Source organism: Podarcis liolepis (genome assembly GCF_965112155.1).
Source record: "Podarcis liolepis genome assembly, chromosome: 2".
NCBI lineage: Eukaryota > Metazoa > Chordata > Lepidosauria > Squamata > Lacertidae > Podarcis > Podarcis liolepis.
Genome location: NC_139555.1, coordinates 33668873 through 33695761, shown reverse-complemented (window position 1 = coordinate 33695761; position 26889 = coordinate 33668873). Strand labels below are relative to the sequence as shown.

The window sequence follows — 26889 nt, the reverse complement described above, 5'->3', positions numbered from 1 at the left end:
ATGATTTACCTCTTCATACACAACAACAGCAGACCTGTTGGGGGATTTCTCGATAGGAGGCATTTCTAGTTATTTTTTATTTACTTATTTACTTTATTTACTTATTTAAAAGCATTTCTTAATGGCTTAATATTCAACATCACTAACCAGTGTAGAAAGATACAAGAAAACTAGCAGAACGGTACCATAAAACAGAGTTAAAATCAGAAATCTAGTTGCATCAGGGTCCAGTCTTACGAGTCATTTAAAGCCTGGGCAAAGTGGTACGTCTTTACAATCTGAAACTACTGATGGATTTTGCTTCCTGCACGGCCAATTCCAGAATGTGGGATAATGGCAGGAAATGCCTGCTTTTGGGTCACAATTCTGTGACAATTATGTCGGGTGCAATGCCACGAGTTACGTTTCCCCAGATGATCAAAGTGGTGTTACAAGTTTATGCAGGGGCAGTCCGTCCTTCTGGTAACCTGGTCCTTAGTTGTTTAAGGCTGTTATTATGTTAGTAATAAGACCATGAACATGGCTCGGAAACTAATTGGTGACCAGTGAAACACCTTCAGGCCAGGTCCTCCACTCAGCAGCTTGGTTGCTGCATTATTTACCTGCCTCAACTTCCAGACCTTTAAAACAGCTTTATGTTAACAACTCACCAGGTAGAATTCCATGCAGGTGAGCTGGCTGGTGGTGGAGAGGACAGCTTGGCACTAATCAGGTATTATTCCTGCATCACATAAAGTGATGCTGGTGGCTGTTTCCAAGCTCATATGCTGAATGCCTTCGCATCGTCAGTGTGTAATCATATAGCTGGGCTCTCTAATTTAGGATTAAGGGGTATGCGATGTGACTTGAGCCTCAGGGTCTCTCTGTAGGAACTACTCCCAGGAGGCACATTCCAACAGGGCTATGCTGAAGGAAGGTTAATATTTTTAATACCCCCCCCAGTGTACCAAAGTGGTGCCGAGTCAGAAACATGAACCATCCCTCTGAACGAACAAGAAGTCAGGTCCAGCGGCTGTAGCAAAGAGGTGCAGCAATCACCCAAAGCATAGGCAACTCTCAGTGTGCTTTCTACAGTACAGTGGTACTTCAGTTTACAAACTTAATCTGTTCCAGAAGTCTGTTCTTAAACTGAAACCGTTCTTAAACCAAGGCACGCTTTCCCTGATGAGGCCTCCTGCCGCCGGTGCCCTTCCACCGTTTGAAGAAGAAGAAGAAGAGTTTGGATTTGATATCTCGCCTTTCACTCCCTTTTAAGGAGTCTCAAAGTGGCTAACATTCTCCTTTCCCTTCCTCCCCCGCAACAAACACTCTGTGAGGTGAGTGGGGCTGAGAGACTTCAAAGAAGTGTGACTGGCCCAAAGTCACCCAGCAGCTGCATGTGGAGGAGCGGAGACGCGAACCCGGTTCCCCAGATAACGAGACTACCGCTCTTAACCACTACACCATACTGGCTCCGTTCTTAGACTGAGGTAAAGTTCTCAAACCGGGACACTATTTCCAGTTTTGGGGAGTTTGTAAACTGAATCGTTCTTAAACAGGACTGTTCTTAAACCGAGGTAGCACTGTACAGTAATCAGGAATGAAGTGTAACTTGGAACCTTAACTATCATCGGTGGGATGGGGGTTGCATTTGCTATAATTCTACCGTAAAACCTGAACAGGGATCACTCAACAGCTCTTGGTAAGGTAAAGAAGGGTCAACATCTCAGCTGAAGAACAGAAACGCATTTTCTAAGAGTCACAGCTTGCGTCTCCCTCAGTCCGGCAGCAACAGCAGCAATTCTGTTGGTGGGATGATAAAGGTATTTGGAGAATGCTGGAGTCTGCAATATGAGAACAGGAGGAGGAGGAGATTGTGGGTTTTAATTTAACATATTATGTTTACTCCCCCCCCCCATCACCTTTGGACTATGAAACATTTCGTGAAACTCCCGAGGGCGCCTTGTGCCTCCAGCTTCTCCCACACCCACTGAGCATGGCAGCACAAATTCCAATAAGGCGTAGCGTCTCTCCCTTGCTGCTGCAGTTCTCTGTGTTATTATCACAGAGTTTGATGAGACATGCAAGCAGCTCGATTGCATATGTGTTTGCTCGGAAGCAAATCTCACAGAGTCCAGCAGGACTTTTTCCTGTGAGCATAGAGTGGCAGTCATAAACTTCAGTCCTATTGCTCCTGCTAACAGCAGGCTCAGGTGGTGGAGTGCTGATAGTATTGTAGCCAAAACAGGACCACTGAGAAACAGGGGAGGGATGTACAGTGGTACCTTGGGTTACAGACGCTTCAGGTTACAGACTCTGCTAACCCAGAAATAGTACCTCGGGTTAAGAACTTTGCTTCAGGATGAGAACAGAAATTGTGCGGCGGCGGCAGCGGGAGGCCCCATTAACTAAAGTGGTGCTTCAGGTTAAGAACAGTTTCAGGTTAAGAACAGACCTCCAGAATGAATTAATATCTTAACCCGAGGTACCACTGTATTGAACAACTTAGGTTTTCATGAGTTTATGTAGAATGTAAAAATAAAGAAAAGCAGGTCAGTGAGAACTGGGCATGCTCAGTTGCTGCAGAATGTTGTCAGATGGAAAAGAAAACCCAGAAACAGAATAGAATACAGTATTCTAGAACAGGCTGGCAGGCTGAAAGCCTGAACCAGAGTACTATTATTACTAAGGATACAATGCAATATTTTACTTTCTGAATTCAGTGGGATAGTGCAATGTATTTACAGAGTAAAGAAAATTGTTCCCTTGAAGGACCAGACACACACACTGACTCTCTCCAACATACTGATGTTTAATTCTGTTAACTTGCAACCAGAAATCCATAAATAGCAGCCAAGACAAAAAGTGTCACTATATGTCAAACCATGTGCTCAAGAGTAGGAAATTCTCTGTTTAGAAATGTTTTTGCAGCAGAGAAAGCCACACATACAGGCTCGGAGAGCTGGCATGGTGCCATAGTCAGCACTGGAGGTGTTGAACTTCAGAACTAAAGATGGCAAAATTTCTGGAACTCTGTGCAGAAGGAAGTAATAAGCAAAAACATATGAAATGCCTTTTTAAGGCTGTTTATTGCTAGCTAACATAATAAAGTGGCAAACTAGGCTAGTTTCAGTTGGTCACAAGAGGTTACTGTCCTGGTGCAATTCAGTGGAGGAAGTTTTTCTGTCAATAATGGTAAAATCAGAACCTAGAAAGAAGAAGTAAAAATACAGTACAGTCCTAAATGGAGAGTCAGCTTTTTATTGAGACCTTGGGTAAAATTTATTCACAGGCTCAGGCTGGTTTCCCACAGGTTGGCCACTGTAAGAACAGGATGCTGGAGTAGATGGGCCATTGGTCTGATCCAGGAGGTAACTCTTATGTTCTCATGAACTGAAAAAAGGATGGCCATTCTGGGAGCAGGGCTGTGGAAAAAGGTCAAAATGCTTGCCTATTCAGAATGAGGGAAAGAAGCTCTGCCCGTACTCAGATTTTACTTTGAGGTGTCATCACATAGGTGCCCTGAACAATATTGTTATTGTGGAACAGCAGAATATACATTTATTATGTGTGTGTGTATATATATATATATATATATATATATATATATATATATATACACACAGTGGTGCCCCGCAAGACGAATGCCTCGCAAGACGAAAAACCCGCTAGACGAAAGGGTTTTCCGTTTTTCGATGGACTACGCAAGACAAATTTCCCTATGGGCTTGCTTCGCAAAACGAAAAAGTCTTGCGAGTCTTGCGATTTTTTTCGCTTTCCCCCCCTTTTTTCTAAGCCGCTAATAGCCTTTTAGCCACTAAGCCACTAAGCCTTTAATAGCCGCTAAACCGCTAAACCGCTAATAGCAGTAATCCGCTAAGCCGCTAATAGGGTTGCTTCGCAAGATGAAAAAACCGCTAGACAAAGAAACTCGCGGAACAGATTATTTTCGTCTTGTGGGGCACCACTATATACACACACTGTATATAGGGGTACCTCGGGTTACAGACGCTTCAGGTTACAGACTCTTGCTAACCCAGAAATAGTACCTCAGGTTAAGAACTTTGCTTCAGGATGAGAACAGAAATTGTGCTCTGGCGGCGTGGCGGCAGCAGGAGGCCCCATTAGCTAAAGTGGTGCTTCAGGTTAAGAGCAGTTTCAGGTTAAGAATGGACCTCCAGAACGAATTAAGTACTTAACCCGAGGTACCACTGTAATGGTATTGTCATGTTGTAGTTCACATGGCTGCCAATAAGCAGAACAGCTGGCAGACAGGCAGAGGAGTGAGCAAGCTTTGTAGGTGGAAAGCAGCCTGGGAGAGCTGTTTAATGGAAGAAAGAGATGTTTCAAAGAGCAGTTCTGCAAACTGCTCTGTAGAGCACCTCTGCCGCTCAGTTAAATGCAGCTGCATCGAGGTTTGCATCTTTTGTTCCATTTGCTTTTTACAAATATGTAGAACTTTCCCATTTCCCCTCCCCCTCCATTCTTTAGGAGAATGGCTGCTGAGATTCATGGGATCCTGTGGGCCCACGGGAGTGCAGGAACAAGACATTTAAGACAATAGGCAGGCCTGGATTGAACAGGAAGCAACCAAGGAGGAGGCCTTGGGATGCGCCACCTAAGTCATCCACTTACTAGCTCCAACAAATAGAGCACAGCAAATAGTTTTCATTTATATGTTAAGCTGGCGGTACTGAACTGTTTCCAGGATTGCATTAACATTGTGGTTTTTTGACCTGCCGTAAAAAATTAAGGTGATTGTAATATTGATGCCCCATTAGTCACTAAACACGAAACTTTTAAGTATCAAACTTCTGTTATTAGCAACAAAAGGGGGATCAGAATGTTTTAAGTAGCATGTTTTACATCTTCTGCATTGACTCATTTTTTCCCTAATCTTCTAGAATGTTCTGAACCTTTGTAGAATCATGTGGAGATGTCCAGACTTTCCTTCGTCCTTCCATTTTTCTCTAGGCTCCTAGAACGTTCTCAGCCAGATTTTATTGTGCAATTATAAAAGGCTATTTATATCATTCTTAACAAATGGAGGAGAAGGTGCTGAAGTTGCTTCTCTCCGGAGGTGACATTTGGTCTTCGATCAGCCGTGACAATAGGACTTAGGATAGCCATAGAGAGAACGTGGGCTTGATGGTTAAATGCGTGTCTTTTCCATGGACCACATAACCCCTCCCCCCCAATCTACTCTGGTGGCTGAGATATTAGTACAGAATGAAGAACCTTTGTGTGCAGGCCTATGGCAGCCTGCCCTGGGGAGACATCACACATGACATCAGCCAATGGGCCAGCTTCAAGGATTTACCCCTCCACTTGTTGGCTGAGGAATGCACAGTCAAAGCAAGCAGCTCCATTTCCCCCCCTTGGAAAAGCACTTACTTTTTTCCTTTCCCGTCAAGTGATGGAGAGTGGAGGAGAAAAGCTGCCTTTCAGAAGCACTGGCTGCACAAGGTAAAGGTAAAGGGACCCCTGACCACTAGGCCTAGTCGTGGCCGACTCTGGGGTTGCGGCGCTCATCTCGCTTTATTGGCCGAGGGAACCAGCTTCCAGGTCATGTGGCCAGCATGACTAAGCCGCTTCTGGCGAACCAGAGCAGTGCACGGAAACGCTGTTTACCTTCCTGCTGGAGCGGTACCTATTTATCTACTTGCACTTTTTGGTGTCCTTTCAAACTGATAGGTTGGCAGGAGCAGGGACCGAGCAACGGGAGCTCCCCCCGTCGCGGGGATTCGAACCGCCGACCTTCTGATCGGCAAGTCCTAGGCTCTGTGGTTTAACCCACAGCGCCACCCGTGTCCCTCCTTCTCCAAAAAAACAGAGGCTCAAACAAGGAAGGGGCTTTCAGACAGCCCACTTGCCCTTGCTCCTGTTTGAGGCCTCAAACAGAGCTGTGCTTTGAAGTCCCAGCAACTGGAACTTCAAAGTGCAAAATCACCCAATGTCATAGTGATGTCAAGTGATTAATACCTGGATGGCCTTGCCTCTCTGTCAAACTCAGCCTGCCAAGGAGTGGAGAAATGACCATCTAGCCCACCAGTCAGAAAAGGTTCCCTACCCCTGCTTTAGTGCCAGCTGCCTACGTGTTTTAGGTCTTTTCTGAGTAATCATGAGGACCTGAATACAGTCTGTTTTAAAAACAAGGGCCAATGTAGTCAAGATTCTCCAGTATATAATAGGTTCTGCATTAGAAGCAATGCACCGTTATCTACAGTGCAATTATGGTGTTAAAAAATAATAATACCCATGATATCAAAACATGGATAGGTTTGGCTGAATCAGGAAATGGTACTGAGACAATGAAGCATTCAAATGCTCTATTACATATTATTTGTTTTTCATTTTATGCCTTTGGACGGTCAATGACTCTGATATTGGGAAAGAAAAAGTAGAAGTATTTGCATTCTGTACAGATACAGAAAGGAAATGCAGCGCCCACACAAGCAAAGCAGGGAGCTTGTGTTATTCACTGCTCCAACTTAAAACCACAAATTTTTACTATGAATCATCCGGTAGACACTGGACTCTTTATTACCCTAAAAGCAAAGCTACAAGGAAGTTGTGCACAAGTAATTTGAACCATCCATGGAGTGGGTCGAGACTAAGTTAGTTGAACTTAGTTCCTGTTGAAACCAATGGGACTGAAGTTATGAATATCCCAACCAAGTTCACCTTTATTTCTTCCTGCTTTCTTCTTTCTAGGGCCACAGCAATGAATGATGCATAGGCTTTTAAAAACTGAATGATCAAGCTGTATTGAGCAGCTGCTGCTGAAATCGGAGCATAGGTTCACCTAGCTGAGGATAGCCTACTCCCAACAAGCAATGGATCTTCAGGGTCACAGACAAAGGTCATGCTTAACCTTGCTATTAGAGATTCTTCAACTGGGTATGCTAAGACCAGGGGTGACTAACCTGTTGGCCCTCCAGATGTTGTTGGACTCTCATTCTCTTTAGCCCCAGCCAGTGGGGCCAGTGATCTGGGGGAAAGATGCAGGTGTTATGGTTTGGTGGTTCCTGGGTTTGGGGACTGGGTGACAGACTTCTTTCTGGAAGGTTTTGCCACCCCAGGTGCATAGTCTAGGTGTGCTCCTTGATTGCACCTTGTCACTGGAGGCCCAAGTAGCCACAGCGGCACAGTGCCCATTTTCTGCTCTGGCTTGTCTACCAGCTATGGCTATTCCTGAATAAGATTAGCTTAGCCACAGTGTTCCATGCACCAGGAACATGGACAATTATAATGTGCTCTCTCTGCATAGGGCTGTCCTGTGATACAGAATCCACCCCAAAATTGTTCTGGAAATAATTTTGTTTGTTTTTAAAGATGTGTAGCAAAATAACATTTTGGAATAAACATTTTGCCAGCACCAGCACCACCACCATCATAATGGAGTCCAAGAACATTTGGAGGCCCAGTGATTAGCCACTCCCGCAATACAGATTGAATGTAGGATTCTCTGAATGCAAAACATGTCCCTGATAGAATGGGAGGTAGCTAGATTGTTTAAATTCTGAGGATTTGTGTGATTTTGGTTGTATTTTGATTAATGGCCTATCACATCCACTGAATGCAAGATAGCCTCTGCTTACAAATTACAGTGGTACCTCGGGTTACGTACACTTCAGGTTACATACACTTCAAGTTACAGACTCCACTAACCCAGAAATAGTACCTCGGGTTAAGAACTTTGCTTCAGGATGAGAACAGAAATTGTGCTCCAGTGGCGCGGCAGCAGCAGGAGGCCCCATTAGCTAAAGTGGTGCTTCAGGTTAAGAACAGTTTCAGGTTAAGTACAGACCTCTGGAACGAATTAAGTACTTAACCTGAGGTACCACTGTACTAAGTCGGTGGGGCTCAAGCAGGAGACGGATAGTATGAAACCATGGGATGGGATGTCTATCTCTACATATTCCTGTAGTGTCTGGTTCATCCCTTACGGAATGATGGCATTATAACTGAGAACCATTCACAGAAATATAGACACAACAGGTAGGCTAATATCTGTTAAAGCATATATAATAGAATAATGATATCATTCAAAAAGTCTAATAGATTTATTTCTACTTTTTGGATGATATAATTATTCTATTATATATGCTTTAACAGTTATTAGCCTACCTGTTGTGTCTATATTTCTGTGATTGGCATTATAATTGAGGAGCTTTAGAAATGGAGAAATGGGGGGGGGGTCCTCTTTCTACGAATAAATACAAGTTGAGACAAAATCCTCCCAAGAAGATTCAGTTTAGGGTAGACTTGATGCTCCTGTCCAGCCGTCACTGTAAAGGCAATTGTCCCGCTTCCTCAGGAGTCTACCGCCTTGGGGGTGGTCGGTAAGAATGGTCTCCACATGCAGAGATCCAAAAGGGCAAGCAAAACTAAGGGCTTTACATTTTGTTTTTTAGAACATGGAAACAAAATTCTGTTTTAACTCGTGTATCACAACGGAGGTGTCTTTTTGGCTGTGTGTATGCATCAGGTGTGTAAAAATAAACAACTTACCCAGGACATAATAGCATCCCCTGTATTTAATGCCCACCTTGTCAAGCAACTAGCTGGCCACAACATTCATGGGCTGCACTTGGTAGACTGTGAGTTGCAGAGGCCGGGTATAAATCAATTAGGAGGAAGCTTCTAGCCAGCTAAAAAGGTGCTCCTGCTGCCTTACAAACAAAGGTGGATCTTTGGTTGGAAGAAAAATAATAACGCATGAGCAGCCCCTAAAGCAGACAATAATTTTCCTGCAATTTTCCTCCCAGCGGCTTCATTGTGCTTTTTCCTTGACATATTTACAGTCATTACTTTGAAGCTTTTTGGTGCAAAGTCCACTTTACTACCTTCAGCCCTAAATTAAACGATGGGTTGGGCTCCCAAGTACAGCATAGGATCTGCCAGCTCTGAGTCTGGGCCATGGCGCCACTGTTTTTACTCTACACGGAGCACCAAAGAAGGGGTTGTGGGACACAGGAAGAATGTTCTGTTTTTATCCCCCACTCCTTCCAGGTTAAGGGGGCATTACTGAGGGTGCCTTCCTTGACACCCCCCATCCACCCAATAAAAATATGGGCACTAGCACTGTTGGTAGGCTATGCATGGCACCAAGAGAATGAATCAAAAGGCATTCAGAGAAGCAGCTCTTTCGTGGGGCTAACAGTCTCCATTTATTCCCAAGGTACTGACTGCATCTACCTCCAAGCAGCAGCATGTAACCAACATGGCAGACCATGGAGAATTCTTGTCTGGTCCAGTGGCAATCCACACTGATTTAGGAATCCACATTTTATAGAAGAGGACCGAAGGGGATGGGGAATGGGGAAATCAACTCATACGTTGCCTTTGGGGTGATTAGCAGCAATGACAGCCACGTTCCAAATGCAGAAACCAAAACGTGAGAACCCAGACACGAGAAATTCTTCAACAGCCTAAGGGTTTGTGCCACATCAATTTAAACACAACATACACCAGTGAAGTATTTCCAGAAAGCAGAGCTAAGGAAATATGAGCATGACGCATGTGGCAAGAAGACATGTTAGGCTGCATTGCATAGAATATGGCAAAAGTGCTCAGCATACTAAAATCCTATTGAAATCAAGTGAGGCTGCAGTCCACTCAGGGCTTATCCACAGTTGTCTTTTGCCCTGCCCATTCCAGGCATAGGTCTGTGCTTTAAAGCTCTGTGACTGAGCACTCTTGGGTTTGTGGGTTGTTGGGTTTTTTTTGCTCCAGAGCTTTCCCCAAGAAAACCCACTTACCGCACGACCAATGGAAATTTGGGTTTCCTGCAGATTGCTGTTTGCTCTGATTGAGCTTTAAAGAGTGAGTTTTCACAGGGACGCTCTGAAGCAAAATAAAATAAAATAAAGGATGCAGAGCTTTAAAGCATGGGCCATGCCTGGAATGCGCGGAGGAAAGGGAAGTGCGGAATATATCCCATTCACTAGGAATATATCCCACTGAACTGAGTGGCACACACTTCAAAACGAACATGCATGTGGCCAGGCCTCAACTGCACACAGGGGTCTTTGGATCGCATAAGAATCTAGGAACATAAGAATCACAACTATTGCTTTGTGTGGATTAGCTGCTTCTGTTGTCTACAGCTATATTTGAGCTACAAGAGCACTCCTCTTATATGAATAAGGAAGGGGGAGGGCTCCAGTTCCTGTCGTCCCCACCCAGTAAGAGCAATGGTTGGGGACGACAGGAGTTGTAATCGACCAACATCTGGAAAGCCACAGGTTCCTTATCCCCGCTGTAAGGTATGATTCCTGAAAACACCTCTGGATCACACCGGTGGAGACTTCTGACACCATGCTGCATGGAATGGTGGGAGTTTGTACAAGATGGACAAGTATTGCATGGGCCCAAATATAGATCTCTGGGGGCTTATTCTTTCAGCAGCGCTGCTTGGCTGGTATGAACTTGTGCTTCTCTTCCAGAAACCAGGCCCTGCTTGCAAGAAATTGAAGGAGCCCAGGGTGGGGGGAATCACCATAGAATGCTCCACCACTTTCCAAAGCAGACAGCCTCTGAAGTAGCCAACTTGTGCGTCTTAACGGAGCAGCCTTGGCCAACCTGGTGACCTGCTGGACTGAAACTCTCAGCGGCTGAGGCTGATGGGAGTTGTAGTTCAAGACATTTGCAGGGCACTGGGTTGGCCAAGGCTGGAACAGAGGGAGACAACTTTTCTCCCCATTCTGCTACCTTTCAACTTACTAGGCTTCACTTTGGCAGAGGATCTTGGTTTGACCGGAACGAAAAGCAGAGTCGAGCGTTCTAAAGCTTTCCTTTGTTTCTAGCCAGTAACAGATATATTCGCACAGAGTGATTTCTCTTCCAAACCAACCGGTGTTGGCAGCATTTTCCTGACGTAACAGGCACACTAGGAATAATACTTGGATCCCTCAGTCCTTTCCTTGGGGCAGAGGGAGGAAGGGAGGAGAAGGAAGGCAGCCCTGACTGCAGGATCTTTGGGTGTGGGCAGCAGGAAAGAGCCAGAGGTCAAAGGAAATGTGTCTACTTTTTCTTTACTGGACACTCCTGCTAGTTTCATTTTAACATCTAAAGCGTCACCTTTCTAGGGGAAGCAAAAGGGTTGCAGTCTCCCCCCCCCCCCCGGCCAGTCATGTCACTGCTATTAAATTAACCCTTTAGCTCAGCCGGACCTCGTCCAAAACACTCCTACGGACATTGCCAAAGGACACCTCCCTCTGCGCAGAGCCTGCTTCTGCATCTGAGGGCAACCTAGCTCAGTCCTGCTGGCCTGGGAGAGGTGGCCCTGTCTAAATAAGCCATGATGCTCTGTCCAGGAATCTTGAGTCCAGGCCAATTCCTTGCAAAGACTAGGCCTGGGCGATATTACAGATCCTGACCAGCTCCACTTTGAGCACAGGTCGGCCGGTCCTGAACTCGAGTGCATTTGGCCTTTGAAGTAACACTTTGTGCATAACCACACACTCACTCACTCTCTCTCTCTCACACACACCCCCTTCTTCACGCATGCCTGCAAGTGCACACACACCCGCAACGGCAGGCATGACCTCATTTGGAACCTGGAAACGGAATTCTCTAAAAAGGATTGTCTTTGGAGAGCGTCCGCAACACAGCTCCTGCCCGGCGTTGCTGCCAAGGTGCCAGTTCAGCTTCTTGACCTCTTTTGCTGTGCACTGGGGGTTCCACGGGCTTCCCTTGTGTCCTCCTCCTCCTCCCTCAAAGGAAGGTACAGCAGCTGCTCCTCTTCTTCTGAGACTCTATATAGTCGTGGATTTGGAACCGGGGCTCCTCTGGCTGCTTGACGGCTCGTTGCTTGAGCTCTCTGGAAGTGTAAGAGCAAAAAAAACACACCACTCAGGGGCTGTTTCCGCCGAAGGGTCCCCCCCTGCCCAGAGAAACAAGCAACTTGGCCTGTGGAAGCCTTGCATCAGATAAGAACAAAGGGCACTGCCTTCCACTGAGCCAGACAATTGGTCCATCAAGCTCAGTTCTGGAGGACTGGAGAAGCTCTCCAGGGTTTCAGACCAGCCCTACCTGGAGGTGCCAATGATTGGACCTGCGACCTGCCACTGAGCTTGCAAGTCATCCCTTGATTTACGTACGTCAATGGCAGTCTAATAGGGCGACTGGCCACATCACTGGCACAGAGAGGTGCTGCTGCAGACCTGGCCTCCTGGCAGTGACATCGCTGCTGTATACCAAGGTGTGTGTGTCTGTGTGTACAGGGAGGCAGCAGGGAGGTTGGGGTGCTTTGAGCACACCAGTGGAAGCGCAGGATTGGTTCTGCTGCTGTATCCACACCTCCCTGACCTTATCCCTGGTACCCAGCAGCGATGCTGTTGTTGGGAGGCCAGGTCTGCAGCAGTGCCCTGGCTGCTCCTGCTGTTTGGATATGCTAGACCAACCTTCCCCACCCCAACCTGGCTCCTGGCTCATGTCGTTGGACTACAACTCCCATCATTCCTGGCCATCATTCACGTTGGCCATTCTGATGGGAGTTGGCGTCCAACAGCATCTGGGGTGCACCAGTCTGAGGAATGCTGCTCTAGACCACAGAAATGAATGCCACCTCAGTCCACTTGGCCAACATATTGTGATAGGAATTTTGAGGTCTTAGATATATGGTAATGTTCATAAGTGTACCAACCAAGCACGTACATAGATCAGCACAGGAAGACCGACCTGAAACCATTTTGATTCCCAAACTGAGCAAATGTTTTCTCTGCAAGGTCAAAGTGGGAAACCTCTCATTGTCTCTTTCCTCACAAATCCTGTCTTAAGGGTACGTCTGTGTTTGAATAGGGTGTGAGCCTGTGACCTGGCCCAGGAACTAAATATTTATCATTACAAAAGAGTGGCCGGGCTACCCAGGCAATCCAATCAAGTAACCTGCCAGACAGGAGATAAACAACGACAGGAGAAAAACAACATTCAAATTTCTGTTTTAAGACCGCCTTTTCTGTGATGTATGTATGATGTTTCTGGGGGTGGTCTTGAGCTACAGGGTGGCAATTTCAAAAGTCTTTATAAGGCCTTGCGCGCCATTTTTCTTGGTTCCTCCTCTCTCCTGCGGGTGAGGGGAACACCCTGTTGCAACAGATCAATAAAGATCAGGCTTACTAGCTGCTTTGCTTCTCAATATTCTCTGGTTGGCCTCTGTTATTCTCTCCTACCAATAGGGAGGGGATGCGAGTGGCGCTGTGGGTAAAATCTCAGTGCCTAGGACTTGCCGATCATATGGTCGGCAGTTCGAATCCCCGCAGTGGGGTGAGCTCCCATTGTTCGGTCCCAGCTCCTGCCCACCTAGCAGTTCGAAAGCACTCTTAAGCGCAAGTAGATAAATAGGGACCGCTTTATAGCGTGAAGGTAAATGGCATTTCTGTGTGCTGCGCTGGTGCTGGCTCGCCAGCTGCAGCTTCGTCACGCTGGCCACGTGACCCGGAAGTGTCCTCGGACGGTGCCGGCTCACGGCCTCTTGAGCGAGATGAGCACGCAACCCCAGAGTCGGACACGACTGGCCCGTACGGGCAGGGGTACCTTTACTTTTACCTTTACCAATAGGGAACCTATGTAAGGACTCTATATGGGCTCTTGGATACCCCATAGGGGAATAGGGCAATTTTTGTTTACAACAACATCTCATGGCAGAACCTGATAATCTGACAGCAAGGTGGTCTGTTTCTCTCTTATTGCTACCGGCTAATTCCAGGAAGCAGAAGCAAACGGACTACAGCCTGTTACTCACTTTGCAATGGCCAGAAACGCCAGCTCCACGTTCATGCCAGTCTTCGCACTGGTCTCCATGAAAGGCACTCCATATTCCTGAGGAGAAAGTGGATAAATATTGAGGAGATCTTGCAAGCAAACCTGGTAAATCCTTGCCGTGGAGAATTCCACCCCCCGCCCTTTTATTTAATTCAATATTGTATCCCGCTTCCCCAGCAACTCAATGGTAGCAACTACAGAATTAAAAGCTAGCAAACGTTAACAGACGCTATAGCCATATCGGCAACACACTAGTATATAAAGGCAAACAAACAAATTCGTCACACAGTTAACTCGATCCAAACATAGTGATTCAAAATATCAGAAATGATTGAACACCAGCCCTTTGCCAGCTGCCATGCTCTGTCTGGGAAGGGGCTTCTTCAGCCAGTGCAGCAGTTGCACACTTCTAAGCAGCGAGATATTTCTTATTGTTTATTCTCGGCTTCTTTTCACCCTCAGTGAGAGAAATCAGTCACTTCTATGTTGTTTCTGGAGGGAAGGGGAGGCAAGGGAACCTTGGAGTCTACCCCCCCCAACTTTCACCTTAAGGGGTGTGGGTGTGTTTGGAAATATCGCATTTTAGTGAACTGTCTCTTTAAGAAGCTGGCTCAGCACCACAGGGTCCACACCGGCAGTCCAGTCCGAGGCACAAGTGGTTCTTGCATTAGTTCACTCACCCTGGCTAATGATTCCCCATCTTCTGTTCTTATCACTCTCTCGCTGCTCACATCGGCCTGCCAACAAAAGGGAAGATATTCAAGAAGAGATAGGATCAGAAGAGTCGCCAACAGATCAAACCTCTAGGAAACTGGCTGCTCCTTGGGATCTTTTGATGGGAAGTACCCAGGTCTGCCCTCCTGGTGGATTCTATTATTTGGATAAATCAATAAATGGCAGTTGGACATGGCCACCCCAGAAGAGTAGTGACTTCTTCACCTGAGTAGGTCTTACCTCCAACAGAAGTGTCCTCTCTGATCTTATTATCTATAGCTTTGATATACTAGACCACCTCCCTTCCTGCAGAAACAATACAATAAGCTAGTGTTTCTCAAACTTGGGTCCCCCAGATATTGTTGGACTATAACTCCCATCATCCCTAGCAGTTGGGGATGATGGGAGTTGTAGTCCAACATCAGCCGGAGACCCCGGTTTGAGAAACACTGCTAAGCACAGCGGCGGCAGCCCAAGGAGGCTTGTTCTCATGCCACTGAAGTCAGGGTTAGGTCTAGTGAGCAGAGACAATTACACAGATCCCTGCCGCCCAGAGGGACAGGAGGGAAAGAAATCTAGGAATAACTCATGTGACCAGCCCAGCACACACAGTTCTTGTGGCAAGGGAAGAAGCCACTGGAAGGTGCTCCTGTGCTGTTGCTGCTGCAATATCTGGGAGGAGTGGCTTGGCTGGGAGATGTGCCATTGTGGACCTGACCTCTTGGCAGCGGTGCCATTGCTGGGTACAGGGATGATGTGGGGCAGGGTGGTGGCAAAGTCAGCATGGTGGAGATGAGAGACCATTGCCCCTGCTGGTGCAGCCAAACTTCCTGCTTCCCTGACTCCACAGCATCCTGGTACCCAAGAGTGATGCTGCTGCCGAGAGGCCAGGTGTGTGGTCCGCTGAGATCTGGCAAGCCCGTCTGACATGCAAAGGCTTGCCTAGTGCTGACTCCGCCAACAGAGGGCAATGCTGACATGAGGGCTGATGCTTCTGCTTGTTTCTAAAGATAACAGGTGCACTTCTGTGAAAAATTAACCGATAATGATAAAACTGATTTATGTCTGCAGCACATGAGCACCTCGGCTATGTGGCACACAATATGCCCAGAGTCATTTTCGGATTGTGCCTTTGCAGAGATGGAATCCATATAGTCAGACATAGGATTTTGGCAGAACTTTGGACGTCCGTATGTTCCTTAGTGTCTTTCAGATAAAGTGAGTGATGGCCTGCTGAATAGCCACTGGTAGACGCCTCCAGTGTTGGGCGCCCTCTGCTGGTTGGTCTTGGCCAGGAAGTTTCCAAGGCCAATAGAATGCATACAAACACAACAGTAACTACATGCAAAGGTGTCTCATGTATGTTATACAGTATTCCATTTCTTGTTTCCACTCCTCTCTATACTTAATTGCATGCTTTAAACTCATCATAAAGGGAGCTTCTGTACCCAATCCATCATCATCATCACAATTAAAAATTGTATACCTGTAGATCTCGGGGCAGTTCACAGCATTAAAATTGCAATATAAAAAGCACAAAATACATAAAAATTAAAAACCAAGATGACCCAATAATCCCTGCCCCAATTCCACAACACATTTTAAAAGGGCATTATATTAAAAAGGGCACTAAAATATCGGCCGTTTTCTATCTGTTGGTTATTTTATCTAACAACCCCTCTTTATCTAATGGATTCAAGAAATGTTGCATTTTGGAAGTACACTTTTAAGTCCAATTCACAAAATAATTTTGGCATGCTATCATGGGGTTTGCTGTTCCTGCGGTGATTCTTCCACCTGCCCTGAGGTCATCCTCTGCTTGCCTAACTAGGAATACAGGTGACAGAGCTACAAAATCTTCCAGAAGCACTTCTAAGTGAGAACTGCCAATTTAAGATGCCACTTGATGCATCTAATAATAATAATAATAATAATAATAATATATTATTTATACCCCACCCATCTGGCTGGGCTTCCCCAGCCACTCTGGGCAGCTTCTAACAGAACACTAAAATACAATAACCTATTAAACATTAAAAGATTCCCTAAACAGGGCTGCCTTCAGATGTCTTCTAAAGGTCTGGTAGTTGTTTTTCTCTTTGACATCTGGTGGGAGGGCGTTCCACAGGGCGGGTGCCACTACCGAAAAGGCCCTCTGCTTGGTTCCCTGTAACTTGGCTTCTCACAGTGAGGGAACCACCAGAAGGCCCTTGGCGCTGGACCTCAGTGTCTGGGCAGAATGATGGGGCTTTCACCACAACAACTTGTGCTAAATGCTACAGGGCTCTTTTATTCTTCATCTCTTACTGGATTAGATACAGAAATCCAATCACACCTCTGCCACTGGGAAGAGCAAACACAGAGCGAGGGATGGCGGCAGAAAGGCTCCCAGTGCATGTGGAAGAAAGAAGCCTCTTCACTTAAGAAAAGCAAGCACTGGAGGGAGTTATCAAAAACCAAGAGGTGCCAGGATAAAGAATTCCTCCAATTATGTGCCGACCACAGAAGAAGATTGTGCAAAGAACGCTAGGAGGAGATAGCTCAGCATCAAGGGGAAAAAAGGGGGAACTATTTGCAAAGCAAGAGCAGGTCTGCATCACCTGTCAGGAAATGACACGCACCTTGTTGCCTAGTAACATAATGACCACATCCTTTTGGGCATATTCGTGTATCTCTGTAAGCCAGGCCTGTTAAGAGGGATGGGGGGTGGGGAAAGGGAAAGAGGGAGAAGAGAGAAAGTTTAGTGTGGTGTGTCATGTCATGAGGCAAAGCACTGTGTTCAATAAATGAGAGCTGGAGGGAAACGAGACATGGGGCAATGGGAGTTCCATGGGGCCTTGACATTTGACATAATATCAACAGGCCACACACCCCTCATCACGGTCTATACAAAATAAAAAAAAATCCTTCCAGTAGCACCTTAAAAAGTAAAGGTAAAGGGACCCCTGACCATTAGGTCCAGTCATAGCCGACTCTGGGGTTGCGGCACTCATCTCACTTTATTGGCCAAGGGAGCCGGCGTACGGCTTCTGGGTCATGTGGGCAGCATGATTAAGCTGCTTCTGGTGAACCAGAGCAGCGCACGGAAACGCCGTTTACCTTCCCGCCGGAGCGGTACCTATTTATCTACTTGCACTTTGACGTGCTTTCAAACTGTTAGGTTGGCAGGAGCAGGGACCAAGCAACAGGGGCTCACCCTGTCGCAGGGATTCGAACCGTCAACCTTCTGATCGGCAAGTCCTAGGCTCTGTGGTTTAACCCACAGTGCCACCCGCATCCCAGTATCTACCTGAAGATATCTGAAGAAGTGTGTATGCACACGAAAGCTCATGCCAGTAACAAACCTAGTTGGTCTCTAAGGTGCTACTGGAAGGAATTTTTTTATTTTGTTTTGACTACAGCAGACCAACACGGCTACCTACCTGTAACTAGAACCATGGTCTAGAGTCTTTTAAGTGGCTGGACCAGCATCATGATAAGTGGATTCAGGCTGCAATTCCATAATTGCTTACCTGGGAGTAAGCCCCATGAAACCCAGTGGGGCTTGCTTCTGATTAGACATGCATAGCTTGCACTGTTAAGCCTTTATTTTAGACAGATGTGTTGAGGGAGGAGGGCTTTGCTTAAAGGAGTGGGGCAAAGTAAGGTTGCCCTCAATGGCATTCCTTCATCCTAACCAATACATACAAGGGTAGTAAAGCCAATGCCATACTGTCCTATCTTACATTGTAAGACCAAGCTTGGATTTAGCCCCACTGGTGACTCCTAAGTCAAGGGGGAGGCATCTCTAGCTCACGGGCCCACCAAGGGTTCAAATTTGGCTCGCAAAGCAATTTCAAGCCACACAGACCTGCTCCACAGCTGTCATCATGTGGCTGCAATGCACAATCTGGAGCCTATTGTCCATTGGTAGGGGAAAGCAGGTAGAGGCAAAGCCTGCCGAGTTGGCTCCATGAATGAGCTCCATGCAGGGAAAACCCTAACGCACCTTATGCCTGGGCTGCATGCGGTGCTTTGAAGTCCCAAAACGGGGACTTCAAAGCACCCAATCACCTTCCGTAAGGCGATTTGACCCATGATGCTGGGATCTGATAAGGATCTGGCCCCTGGAGCCAAAAAGGTTCCCCACTCTCCTGCCTGAATCCCTGTACCCCACCTTCAAGCAACTCTAAGTATGTGTAACAGAAACAAATGAATATCTTTCCACTGCTTGCCCCACTATCCTTTCTCCTGTCCTCCTTCCTCAACTCCCCTATATATAATTGAGACTGCAAGCTGCCCAATCAAGTTCCTAAAGAATTACCAGCTTTTCAACTGCAGCTATGCTTTGCTCAGCCCTTTGATGTGAAGGTGATAAAGTTTTATCTCCTCGCTGTGAAAAGCTCCTGTTGTGTTCTGCACATCAAACTGCGGGGCTGATACAAAAGCAGCCTAGGCTGGGATTTCCCTTTCCTTTTCTGGCTAGCTGGCAACCCTGAGCTCTTATCTTGTTGCTTTGATGAGCAGAGGAAGGTGTGGGCAAGTCGGGATAAGCAAGGGCTGTGGGATCATCATACTTTAGCACCGGATCACGTGGTTCAAATGCAGACGTTAAACACTCACCCGGATATTATCAAAGGACATTTTGCTGGTGATGTCATAGAGGAGGAGGAGGGCTGCAAGACAAAAAGAAAAACGTTTGAGTCCCTCCCCCAAAATGATCATGTTTTATTCCAAGTCAAACCACTGGTCCGTGTACCCCAGTATATTATATTCATTTTACAAATTTATACACTGCTTCATTGTAAAAAGGACCTCAAAGTGGTTCACAAAGAGACTCTGGGGACAGCGAACCTGCCACCCTCCAGAGGTTGTCAGACTCCAGCTTCCATGAACCCCTGTCAGTGTAGCCAATCGGTCGGGTCTGATGGGGGCTGGACTCAAGGACAGTTTCCCCACTCCTTTTTTATAATAATTTTTATTAGTTTTCAATTACAGTCCAATAATTGCCTCATTATAACAATGCCAAATGATAATACAATTACTAATACCAATCATTCATATACCAAACTATATAATTTAGGTGTGTCCCATCCCCTGCCCCGGTGCGCTAGAATTGATGGTTTGGTGATTTTCTTTAGTTCTGTGTTCCAAAAGCTTATTAATTTCTTTTTTAAAAAATAATTTTTATTGATTTTCTTTTCTCATAACAATTATTCAATATCATCATTTAACATCCATTTTCTGCTTTCCCTCCTCCCTGTTGACTACCCCCAACTTCCATTTCTGGTTTGTTACATCAAATGTTACATTCTGCTGTTTATCCAAAAGCTTATTAATTTCAATTACACTCCACTCAAGGTAACAATCCCTTATACAACAGCTGCAATATGAACAACTTCCATTCGTATTGACACATTAAATGATTTACGAAACTACAACAGAGGCACTCAAACAAAATCCTTATTCTTCCTGTGTGTGGCAATTATTCTGTCCATCATGGACAGGGGAAATGGAGGTTCCCCACTCCTGGTATACTTTGATTGGCAGCGACTTGTCAAGGTTATCAGCCAGGGACACATTCCCAGCCTTGCTGCCTGCGATTCTTTTAATGGAAAATTACGGGGTCACATTTTACAGCCGAATTGCAAGCTGTGCCATAATAATAATAATAGCATTATTACTGGATTCTAGCAACGAAGAGCTGCTCTGCTAAGAATACCAGCTCCGATGCAAGACACCCAACTGGAGGACGTACCCTGTGCGTCTCTGTAGTAGGCATGAGTCACGCTTCGGAACCGCTCCTGGCCTGCCGTGTCCCAGATCTGCAACAAGGCAAAGTTGGTAAATCACGAGAAAGACCTTCATGACATTGCATGAGCAGGAACCCCAATGCCAAGCGAGTGGCAGCGTAGCGGGAAAACACACATACACAAATGAAGCAAAACGATAAGGAACGGAACAGAAATTTTCACAGGTAAGGTCTGGATGGGTCCTTGCAAGGAGAGGGTTCTGCTGGGTTCTATCGAGTGGAACCCTGCAGGGTTCTATGTCCTAGAAAACCTGCATATAGGGTCAGATGTACACTCAGGTAAATGAATCAAAACCAAGAAATTAAACTGAGACAGTGATGAAATTGGATGGTATGTAATCTGGCCAACCTGTGGCCAGAGGCTGTTGGATTGCAGCTCCCATCACCCACAACTATTTGCCATGCTCACTGGGGCTGATCGAAGGTTGTGGGGCCCACAGGTACTTGTTTTAAAAGTTGTGTTTTATTTGTGGTCTCTGCTTCGGTCATGTTTTATACAATGTATTATTTAATATGACATTGTGATTTTCAATTGCAAAGAGAAACAGGGCTTTCCCCATGTGGTGCCCTGGCTGAGGGACGCCTTAGATGAATGCAATAAAAGGTCAGTGGGCAGAGAATAATATATCAGGAATCATTGGGTACCCAATCAACGACATAATGAGAATTCATAAAACTACACATAAATGGCTAGCACGGAGGCTGAACTCCAGTAGGGACAAACACCAACCCACGTGCATGCCGAAATCCCTCTACCTTACTTGGAAGAAGTTCAGGTGATACGCAACATCAGTGTAATTTCAAGAGACCTACCTGCAGTTTCACCTTCACCCCATCCACGGTCACCACTTTGTTCTGAAAGAAAAAATAAAAATAAAACCACACTAGTGTATAAAGCGGAATAAATGGCAGGAACTGGAAAGTCTGCTCTGCCTTTGCCTTTAGACACAGGAATCCTTACAAATGCACCTAATGGTCTTCAGAAGGGGAATTGCTCCAGGCTAGATACCAGTTTTCAAAAGTTTAAAAGACAGATAAATGTTTCACAGGAACAGACACAGTGACTCTAATCACTACACCACCCTGACTCTCTGGCGGTTATTGCTTTGATTGGCTGGGAGGTTTGATCAGCAGGGTGAATCTTGCCACTAGCAGCGCCCCCATTGTTCAGTGCCCCATTGAATGACCTTGCTATGGCATAAGGCAACTGAGTTGCATTCTTCCCATTAAGCACAGGACCAACACTATGAAGAACAGGCTAACCGTCTCAGTCGTTACCGTTATCCCAAGTCCACCAGTTGTCATTTCTTATAAACTTAGGAATGGGGAGCCTTTGCCCTTCCAGATACTTGGCCATGCTGGTTGAGGCTCATGGGATTTGTAGTCCAACAACATCCTGAAGGATGCAAGTTCCCCATCACACTTATAAATGTTAGGGAAGTGTAAAGGTAAAGGTAAAGGGACCCCTGACCATTAGGTCCAGTCATGACCGACTCTGGGGTTGCGACGCTCATCTCGCTTTATTGGCCGAGGGAGCCGGCGTTTGTCCGCAGACAGCTTCCGGGTCCTGTGGCCAGCATGACTAAGCCACTTCTGGCGAACCAGAGCAGCGCATGGAAACGCCGTTTACCTTCCTGCCGGAGCGGTACCTATTTATCTACTTGCACTTTGACGTGCTTTCGAACTGCTATGTTGGCAGGAGCAGGGACCGAGCAACAGGAGCTCACCCTGTCAAGGGGATTCGAACTGCTGGCCTTCTGATCGGCAAGTCCTAGGCTCTGTGGTTTAACCCACAGCGCCACCCGTGTCCCTAGGGAAGTGTAGAACAATGCATTAACCCCAACGCATTAACCCAGTTAATATCAATTGCTTCCATCAAACTAATGTTGGTGCTTATTTGTAGCTACTGAGGATGGGAAGAATCTGCTAAAAAACAGTAGAATCATAGGAGAGTTGGAAGCTCTCAGAGGGATATTAGTCCAACCCCCCTGCAATGCAGGAATCTCAACACAAGGTCCCCCATCCAGTTTGAAACCACACTAGACTCTGCTTAGCAGTTTTATTGCTGCGCCACTAGTCATGCTGTGTGAAAAGTATCTTGCAAATTTGATGGGTGGAATAAACTGGCATATGGCACATCCTAGAAGGGGCCATATAAACAGAAAGTCTCACATCCAGGCCACCTATTCTGGGGGAGAGGAATGCCCAGATTCCTGGTGCCTGATACCAACGCATTGAGATCTGGAGTCAGGAGGATACATTACTGTGCAATGGAAACAAGCCAGCGAGCAAATCTGATCAGTTTATCTGCAGATGAACGGCACATTTGCTCGCCTGCCACTGTCGCCTTAACTGAGGCTATGATCAGGAAACCGCTCTGCCGTTTGGTGTGGGAACCTTTCTACGCAGCTACCCCAGCTACATCATTCCCAGTAGCCCTGGGTGAACCAGATCCACTCTGGCCCAGATGAGCAGCAGCCACTGAGAACAATGCAGTCCTGCACCGGAAAAGCTCGGTGAGAACATTCTCCGTAGTCACTGGAAATAATATAAGCAAACCATTAGGGCTCAGCATGCTGCTTTAAGTGGTTCTCGAGTCCTGTAAGAGATGTTTGGTCACAAGGTATTCTCCGCTTTCTCTTTCTTGCATTAACAATGATCCATGATATAAGGCCACCCATAGATTCCCCTCTGCGTCGCCCGCATTAGGGTTACAAGGCAAATCTGGGGCTGACAATCATCTTCTAAAATACAGCTCCTTCTCTAAAACAGCATAGATCCAGACGCTTGCAGTCTTGCACTGCATATTATAGTCACGTGCTATTGGAAAGCAGCCATAGATTAGGTAGACAGGGCCTGACTTCATGTTATGGGGACTGATGCAACCCCAGCCTCATCTAAACAGAAATTCACGATGACATTTGCTAAACGAGTCTCACATTTCTTTTACCCAACGCTCCTGGAGAGTTGCATGGGAGTCCGCAACAGCCACATATCCTTCGTGACACAGATTTAGCCCCCAGAGGATGGCGTGAAAAGATCTCCCCCTTCTTAAGTGGAATCAGAACCCGAACATTGTTTGGGGTGTGAAGTAGCACCCAGACACCTTTCCAAATCACTATCTCTTCTTTGGTCTCATCCACACTTCCAGACGCAAAGGCAAAAACTGCTTGGACCCAAGTCTAGGAAGCACAGGAGCAAAAAACTGCTTAGACTCATGCTTTCTAGGCATGAGAGAAGTGGAAGTGTGAAGCCTTGCAAGGCCAACATTACGGATGACTCCGATATCTCATTCCTCATAATGCGTTTCACAAAATGTGGAGACGGGACATCGCTCAGTGGCTGAGCATCTGCCTCGCGTGCAGAAGGTCTTGGGTTCAATCCCAGACATCTCCCCTGCCTGAACGCCCCCCCCCCACAAGAGCAGCAGCCAGTCACTGTAGACAAGACTGAGCTATATGGGCCAACCGTTTGATTCAGTACAGTCATACCTCTTGTTACGTTTGCTTCAGGTTAATTCTTTACAGGTTGTGTCCCACAGCGACCCAGAAGTAACGGAATGGGTTACTTCCGGGTTTTGCCGCTCGCGCATGTGCAGATGCTCAAAATGATGTCACGCGCATACACAGAAGTGGCAAATCGCGATGCGCAGACACGGGTTCTGTTCTGCTCAGGTTGTGAACGGGGCTCCGGAACGGGTCCTGTTCGCAACCAGAGGTACAAATGCTTTGGGTTACAAACACTTCAGGTTACAGACTCTGCTAACCCAGAAATAGTACCTTGGGTTAAGAACTTTACCTCAGGATGAGAACAGAAATTGCGCGGCAACAGCGGGAAACCCCATTAGCTAAAGTGGTACCTCAGGTTGAGAACGGTTTCAGGTTAAGAACGGACCTCCAGAATGAATTAAGTTCTTAACCCGAGGTACCACTGTAGAAGGCACCTTTGTATGTTCTACGTTTCTATACCAAATTATGCATCCAAAGAATGCCGAGATAATACAAACCGATGATACCAATCCTGGGAGAAGTGAGAATGATGAGAAACAGCACATCTAAGACTAGCTAGTTCAGGCAACATTTCCATTCAGTACCTTTGTCTTCACAAAAACAGTAATTTTCTGAGGAATGGTAATGGGAAGCACCCCCTAGTCATCATATGCATGGGAATAGCCAGGATTTATGTTGGTGGGTGCATGCTGCTGCCACTGCCCAGGACTCCCTGCTGGGAGCCTGAAGGGCCCTGCCCTGCCTCTCTCCATCCGGCTTGGGGTGGGGCCTGAAGGCTCCATGAAGGACTGCTGCTGCTCGACAGAGAGGGCTCCTTTAGATTCATTAGAGGCACCAGAACAAGGTACAGGAATCCTGTGCCATGTGGAATAGGACAAATGCATGGCTCGCTCATGCAATATTTAGGCATGCCCTGTTCTCATCTCAAGACTGAGCTCCACATTGTGTTAATTGTGCGGCTTGCAGCCATGTGTCAGGGAATTTAAAACAACAACAACATTTTGATTCTAGGTGCAGAGGCCTCAACATTCCATTGGAACTGCAACATAGAGCAGGGGTCAGCAAACTTACCGTGCCTCAGGCTGGTGTCTCCAGCACCGATTGCACGGCGGGTCGGAGCGTGTGCCCATACACGTGCGCACATGCTATTTCTGGTGCAATTCCGGGTTGGATGAGGACCAGAAATAGATTGTGCGCATGTGCATGGGCCTCCTCCAACCTGGATGTGCACAGGAAATAATGCTTGCACATGTGCAAATAAGGCTTGCACATGTGGAAATAAGGCTTGCACATGCATGCAAGCTATTTCCAGTGCTCCTCTGACCCGTGCAGCGCAGTACCGGTAAGAGCGGGCGGAGGCAGTGGGTGGTGGGGGTCGCCGCGGGCCGGATAAACAAGTCCCTCAGGCCTTATCCGGCCTGTGGGCCTTATTTTGGGGACCCCTGACATAGAGGGAACGGGGTGTTTCCTCCCCTGCTACTATCCTAGTGGAAATCCCCTCCCTGCTCTGCAGTTGGTCCTAATGGCAGCTATGCATTCCCATCACTACCAGCAGTGCGTATGGCAGAGGGGTGGCGGTAGCAATTTTAATTGGGATCACAGCTGAGGAGGAAAGGGTTAGAGAACCCCTCCCTGCTTGCTACAACCCCAATCACATAAGATTACATTTTTTTAAAAAAAATCTATGCAATTAACATGATCTCAGTAGGGGCAGCCATTCCCTGCGCTGTAACAGAAGCATCTCTCTGCATTCGTTGGCAGCTGTAGTGCTCTCACCCGGAAGTCTATGCCGACAGTGGCTATGAAGGTCCCAGAGAGGAAGGCCCCGTCTTTGAACTGGATGAGGAAGCAGGTTTTCCCCACGCCTGAATCTCCAAGCAGCATCACCTACAACATGGGGTGCAAAAGCCCATTAATAGTGCAAGGGACAGCACATACCTTCGGTGGGAGCTGGGAAGTCGATGGGAAAGAGGAGGAGGAGGAGGAAGAGCTGAGTGCTCTGAGGTCCAGGGCCTGGGCAGGGATGCCAAGCTCAAGCAAACACAAGAGCAAGCTGCTCTTTGCTGTTTCAAGAGTCAGATTCACTTCCTGGCTGACTGCTTGGCTCCTGGTGTTACATAACGGGGCCAATGCCCTATTGTTTCGAAGACCTATTTGAAGTTCCACTTAAATAAGCTTCCCCCCTGGATCGCTAGATGGTGGGGAAATCTAATCTAGCAAGCCAGGAGGTCAGCCAACAGCAGCAAAACAATCAGGAAAAACTTAATCTCCACTCTCATGTTAGACTTCTCTGGGTCAGCCTCACAATGTTGACAGTGGCTATTCCTCAACATGGGACACATGCAACAGAATGCTGTCAGCTCCTTGAAACCTGTTTGCTTCCCTGCCTTAATGCTACTGCTATCCATTCTGAAGGAAATCAGCCCTGACTGCTCACTGGAAGGACAGATCCTGAAGCTGAGGCTCCAATACTTTGGCCACCTCATGAGAAGAGAAGACTCCCTGGAAAAGACCCTGAAGTTGGGAAAGATTGAGGGCACAAGGAGAAGGGGACGACAGAGGACGAGATGGTTGGATAGTGTTCTCGAAGCTACCAGCATGAGCTTGACCAAACTGCAGGAGGCAGTGGAAGACAGAAGTGCCTGGCGTGCTCTGGTCCATGGGGTCACGAAGAGTCGGACACGACTAAATGACTAAACCACAACAACAAAGCTTGCAAGTGATGGTCTGGGGCTTTATGACCAAGCCATGGTCCCTCTGGGTTCACAGTAGGAGGCAGTATGGCTCTAAATACCATCTGCTGGGAATGACAGGGGGGCAGAGTGCTGTTGCATTCAGTACTAACTTCTGAGCTTCTCACAAGTATCTGGTGGACCACTTTGAGAAGAGGATGTTGGGCTAGATGGACATTGCCCTGATCTAACAGGGATCTTCTCATGACCTCCCAAGAGGTCCTAAGAAGTCTTCCTACCTTCCATGCTATCTCAAGAACTGTGCATTGGGACGTGTAATCTTCTGCCTGTAGGTGAGCAATCTTGAGGGGCACCAAGCCCGCAATTCTCTGGAGTTCCAGGCCTCTCTTGCACATTTGTAATCATCTCTTATTTCTCAGGATGACTAGAAGGT

General features: G+C 46.8%; 1 protein-coding gene and 1 long non-coding RNA gene across 5 annotated transcripts in view; one reads left to right on the top strand and one right to left on the bottom strand.

The window, feature by feature from the left end:
- The window catches only part of LOC310699462, a 222481-nt gene that overhangs the window by 106011 nt on the left and 89581 nt on the right, over positions 1 to 26889 (top strand). The window lies entirely within an intron of this gene.
- RAB37 (RAB37, member RAS oncogene family) overlaps positions 6308 to 26889 on the bottom strand; it is a 69345-nt gene continuing 48763 nt past the window's right edge. For 2 of the 4 annotated variants that reach the window (XM_083487271.1, XM_083487270.1), the window contains 8 exons: positions 25540 to 25650; positions 21068 to 21109; positions 20201 to 20267; positions 19066 to 19118; positions 17085 to 17150; positions 14430 to 14486; positions 13730 to 13806; positions 8502 to 11806 (listed from right to left, as the gene is read on the bottom strand). In XM_083487271.1, the coding sequence (XP_083343397.1) occupies positions 11701 to 11806; positions 13730 to 13806; positions 14430 to 14486; positions 17085 to 17150; positions 19066 to 19118; positions 20201 to 20267; positions 21068 to 21109; positions 25540 to 25650 (579 nt within the window). In that variant the 3' untranslated portion in view covers positions 8502 to 11700. Of the gene's footprint in view, positions 11807 to 13729; positions 13807 to 14429; positions 14487 to 17084; positions 17151 to 19065; positions 19119 to 20200; positions 20268 to 21067; positions 21110 to 25539; positions 25651 to 26889 lie in introns of all 4 variants that reach the window. The other 2 variants (XM_083487269.1, XM_083487268.1) reach the window with 2 other exon arrangements.